General features: G+C 50.8%; 1 protein-coding gene across 4 annotated transcripts in view; it reads right to left on the bottom strand.

Annotated features, from left to right (window-relative positions):
* Nucleotides 1-3,631, bottom strand: part of Pkc53E (Protein C kinase 53E) — a 17,905-nt gene extending 14,274 nt beyond the window's left edge. For all 4 annotated transcript variants that reach the window (XM_017906814.1, XM_017906816.1, XM_017906815.1 and 1 more), the window contains exon 1: nucleotides 2,874-3,631. In XM_017906814.1, the coding sequence (XP_017762303.1) occupies nucleotides 2,874-3,073 (200 nt within the window). In that variant the 5' untranslated portion in view covers nucleotides 3,074-3,631. The remainder of the gene's footprint in view (nucleotides 1-2,873) is intronic.
* Nucleotides 3,632-3,751: the final 120 nt, after the last annotated feature.

The following is a 3,751-nucleotide window of genomic DNA, read 5'->3' as shown; positions in this document are numbered from 1 at the left end:
TTTCCCCTATTTCTCCCCTTTCCCCCCTATTTAACTTTAGTCCGCCACTGTATCTCTGTACGATTCGTGATAAGACAAATTTTCCAATTACTTCGAATTTCGCGCACGTTAAGACGCGATGCTGGTGCGACGAGTGTAGCATTCGGTTCTAACGTTTCACAACTCGTGACGAGTTAGTCTCGTTATCGCAGTTGAAAGGGGTTGAAGAGGAGCACGCGCCGACGAGAAACGAATTTTTCCGATCAGTGGCTTCTCCCGAGCTCGCATTTACCTTAACTTTTTACGTTTACGCGAACGACCTAAAGACAATTCCCAACGACCCAGAGCAACGCAGCTCGAGAACTCCCCGACCAAGTACACGCTTATGTACGTCTCCTCTCGCCATAAGGTGACGATCGATAAGCTAAAAGTATCCAACTCGAAAAAACCGATAAGTTTTTCGCTTCGTAACCGGTTGATTTTTCCTTTCTCTTTCACCTTTTTCTCTCTTCTTTCTACCTTCTCCGTAAAAGAGAAAAACCTTCGTCCGATAAACAGACGCTTCTTTGCGAGTGCAAGTCGCTTAATTCCCTCGACGTTTTATCCATCTTGCCACATCTCTAGCGCGTAAATGGATCGTTGGACCGGAAAGATTCCAAGGATAGTTTCACCGACAGTTACCTAGCGTTAACTTTCTTCTCCATACCGACATCTCTCCTCTCCCTAAGCCACTTTACCCTCCTCTCGATTCCGCGGCCAATTCGAGGGGGACCAACGACGTTCATTCCAACGCCTCATCATTCGACAACCGCCATCCACCATTGGTATACCGATCTTTCCCAAATTCTCTCTCTCTCTCTCTCTCTCTCTCTCTCTCTTTCTCTCTCTCTCTCTCTCGTTGCACTCTTCGGCCTGTGAGCCGAGCAAGCCGAAAGCAAAGAGAGTGCAGCCCTTTCCGCGATGCCATTCTTTTGGTCATCGATTTTTTGACCCTCTTTGACATCGCGCGTCACACTGCATCCACCCATCCCCTTCTCGCCCCTTTTCTTCCTATCCCGCATGCGGACCAAGATGCGAGACGGTGATACCGGATACGTCGAAATTTCCCGCCTTTCCATCGAAATTTCGTCAAGATTTCGTCGAACCGATCCATCACCGATTTCGCGTACATCGATCCAGGTGCGTCGCTACGTATCGCGATCATCCATCCGATTTTTCGCACGAAAAATTTTTCATCCGACTCTCGCCTGTACGCGCGATGTAGGATCCGTTCGATTAGTTGGAGCACGGTTATGGGATACGAGGAAAACGGCAATTCCTCTTCTTGCCTAGCCGAAGATAAGGCTAAGCGGTATTCGCGTTAGCCAAAGTCGCGGCGTTGCTGAAGATTGGATGTGCGTCATGATAATTGGAAAAAACATAAGCGTGTAATTGGAGACCAACTGCGAGTTCGTGTTCGCTATTCGAACGGATAAAGCAGGTTCGTCACGCGAAACCACACAACTCGATAACGACTTATGGTTTTAAATACGTTACGTCTCGCGATAACGCCACGTGATTCGCGAATAGACAGAAGCCAGTGAAATAAATCTTGCGGCCTGCCAAGCTTAAATTTCTCCATCCTCGGAAAGATGCTCGCCATTGTTCCATTAGGTAACGGAATCGTTATTTCCCTCGGAGCAAACTCGACAGAAGCTTTATTCCTTTCCTTTGCATTTCCTTCTTCCCCTCTTTCCTCGTTTTTACGGTTTACCCCGTGATTTGTCTTTCCTCTTTCCTCTTTCCATTCGACGTCGTGCAACGAAAGGGGAGAGAGACCCGAAACGAAATGGAAAGTATTCGGAAGACGATCGTTCGATTTTCGATTTTTCATTTTCCCTCGGGTGATACGCTTTCGGATTGGAATCGAATGGAACGAGATCCGATTAATCGGAGAGAATCTCGGATAGGATGGCGGTTAATCGTATTTGTCGCAATCTAACCCAATTATTCGTGGTCGATCTCCTTAACCGAACGAAACTGGAAAAAACCAGAGGCAAAGGAGCGCAACGGGGAAATAATGGAGCCAAGGTGGCCAAGACCGGACAGAGGCTTCTCGATCGTCTGGCACTTCTTTCGGCCGCGAGGAGGCAGCGACAAAAGCTGCGGAAGAATTAGATCGGAAACGTCTGTTGCGTCCGTTCTGAACGGCAAAATCGATGTCGGTGAAACAAGTTAGTTTGGTTACTGGGTCGCGCTCGCTATTGTGCGTCAATGCCTGTAACCGTTTCAACTGCACCTAAATGTTACTCGTTAGACATCATCCGGGTTATGCCGTAGCGTAACCTTCTTTTCCCCGCACACTTTTCCACCAATTAATCCGACGTATCGCGTCGATTATTCGCGGGACTATTCGCGGTACTATTCGCGGCGCTATTCGCGGGACTATTCGACTCGTAGGTGGGAACGGAGGTGCGACACGAGCCGGTAGTCGTAGTCGATAATCGAGAAACCAGAGTGGTTTCACGGATGGTCGGTCGTTCGTGGCCGTTTGAAAACCCCGCGCTCGAATTCATCTCTCTCGTTCGGTCGTCGTTTCTAATTTGGACGAAGCGCGAGTATTCTCAAGGCCGGACCGTTTAACCGTTGCTCGAGTTACTCTACCGGCAGCTACCGGCCACTGGATTTATGTATCCATAAAATGTATGCCGCCGAGACGGCAGAGGGGATAGAGAGAAGGACAGGAAAAGAATAAAGGCGATCGTGTGTCGCGAGCACGGAATTCCCGTGTGTAGAGCTAGTCGGTATCGCGATCGCGAGCAGAGAAATCGGCGGAAGGAAAGGAACGGGAGCGAAACGCGCAGCGACTAGACCAGAGAAAACAAGTGTCGGGAGAGCGAGAAAAGGACACTCACCATATGAAGTCCTTGCAATGACTGCAGAAGGTCGGTTGCTTGAAGAAACGCGGCATAAAGCTGTGATTCTTCACCACGTAGACATTCTTCTTTTTCAGCGCTCCTTTCCGGCCGCGAATTTTCTTCGCAAATGCGGTGTTCGCATCGCCGGGCCCGAGGGAATCTTCGCACGTGTTGTTTGCTTCCTGATCGTCGGCCATCGCGAATTCGAATTAGTCGCCGATTCTCCTATCGAACGATCGGATCCAAGATCCGTGGAATACTTCGATCCTGGCTCCTACACTCTCGTCCAACTCTTCTCGACTGCACGCTCCGTCCCGTGGCTATTCCTCGCGACTAGTAGAAGAGTATCACGCGTCAGTCGAAAGTTGCACGCGCGCACACGAATCGACCCTCGCTGGGGACGAGTGTAAGCTGTCTGACCGAGCCGACAACCACGGGATACGATGCGCTCGGCAACGATCGGAAACCAAAGAAAACGAAGAACGAGAGAGAAAGAGAGCGGAAAAGAAGCAAAAGTAAACGAAAGAACGAAAGAACGAAGGAACGTGGGAGACGGAAGGGAAAAAGCCGTTTGTTTGGCTGTGACTGTCGAAACGCTCAACGTGTCGCGTCCGATGCGTGTTCTCGTTCGACGTGCGATAGGTAATGTACTCTCGTCGCGGTAACTCGTGCCCGAGACCGTCGGCCACCGTCAACGACTCTGCCCTCGCTCGTTGCCGTTGCTGCCACCACCGCCCCCGTTCGTCCACCGCCGCCACCGCCACCACCACCACCGTTACTACCACCTCCACCACCACCGCTGTCCTCCTCCTCCTCCACCACCTCCTCCTCCTCGCCTCCTCCTTCTCCTCCTCCACCTCCTCCTCCGCCTCCTC

Source organism: Eufriesea mexicana, unplaced genomic scaffold (genome assembly GCF_001483705.2).
Source record: "Eufriesea mexicana isolate 0111107269 unplaced genomic scaffold, ASM148370v2 scaffold6179, whole genome shotgun sequence".
In the NCBI taxonomy this organism is placed as follows: Eukaryota; Metazoa; Arthropoda; class Insecta; order Hymenoptera; family Apidae; genus Eufriesea; species Eufriesea mexicana.
This window is presented reverse-complemented; position numbering and strand designations above follow the sequence as displayed.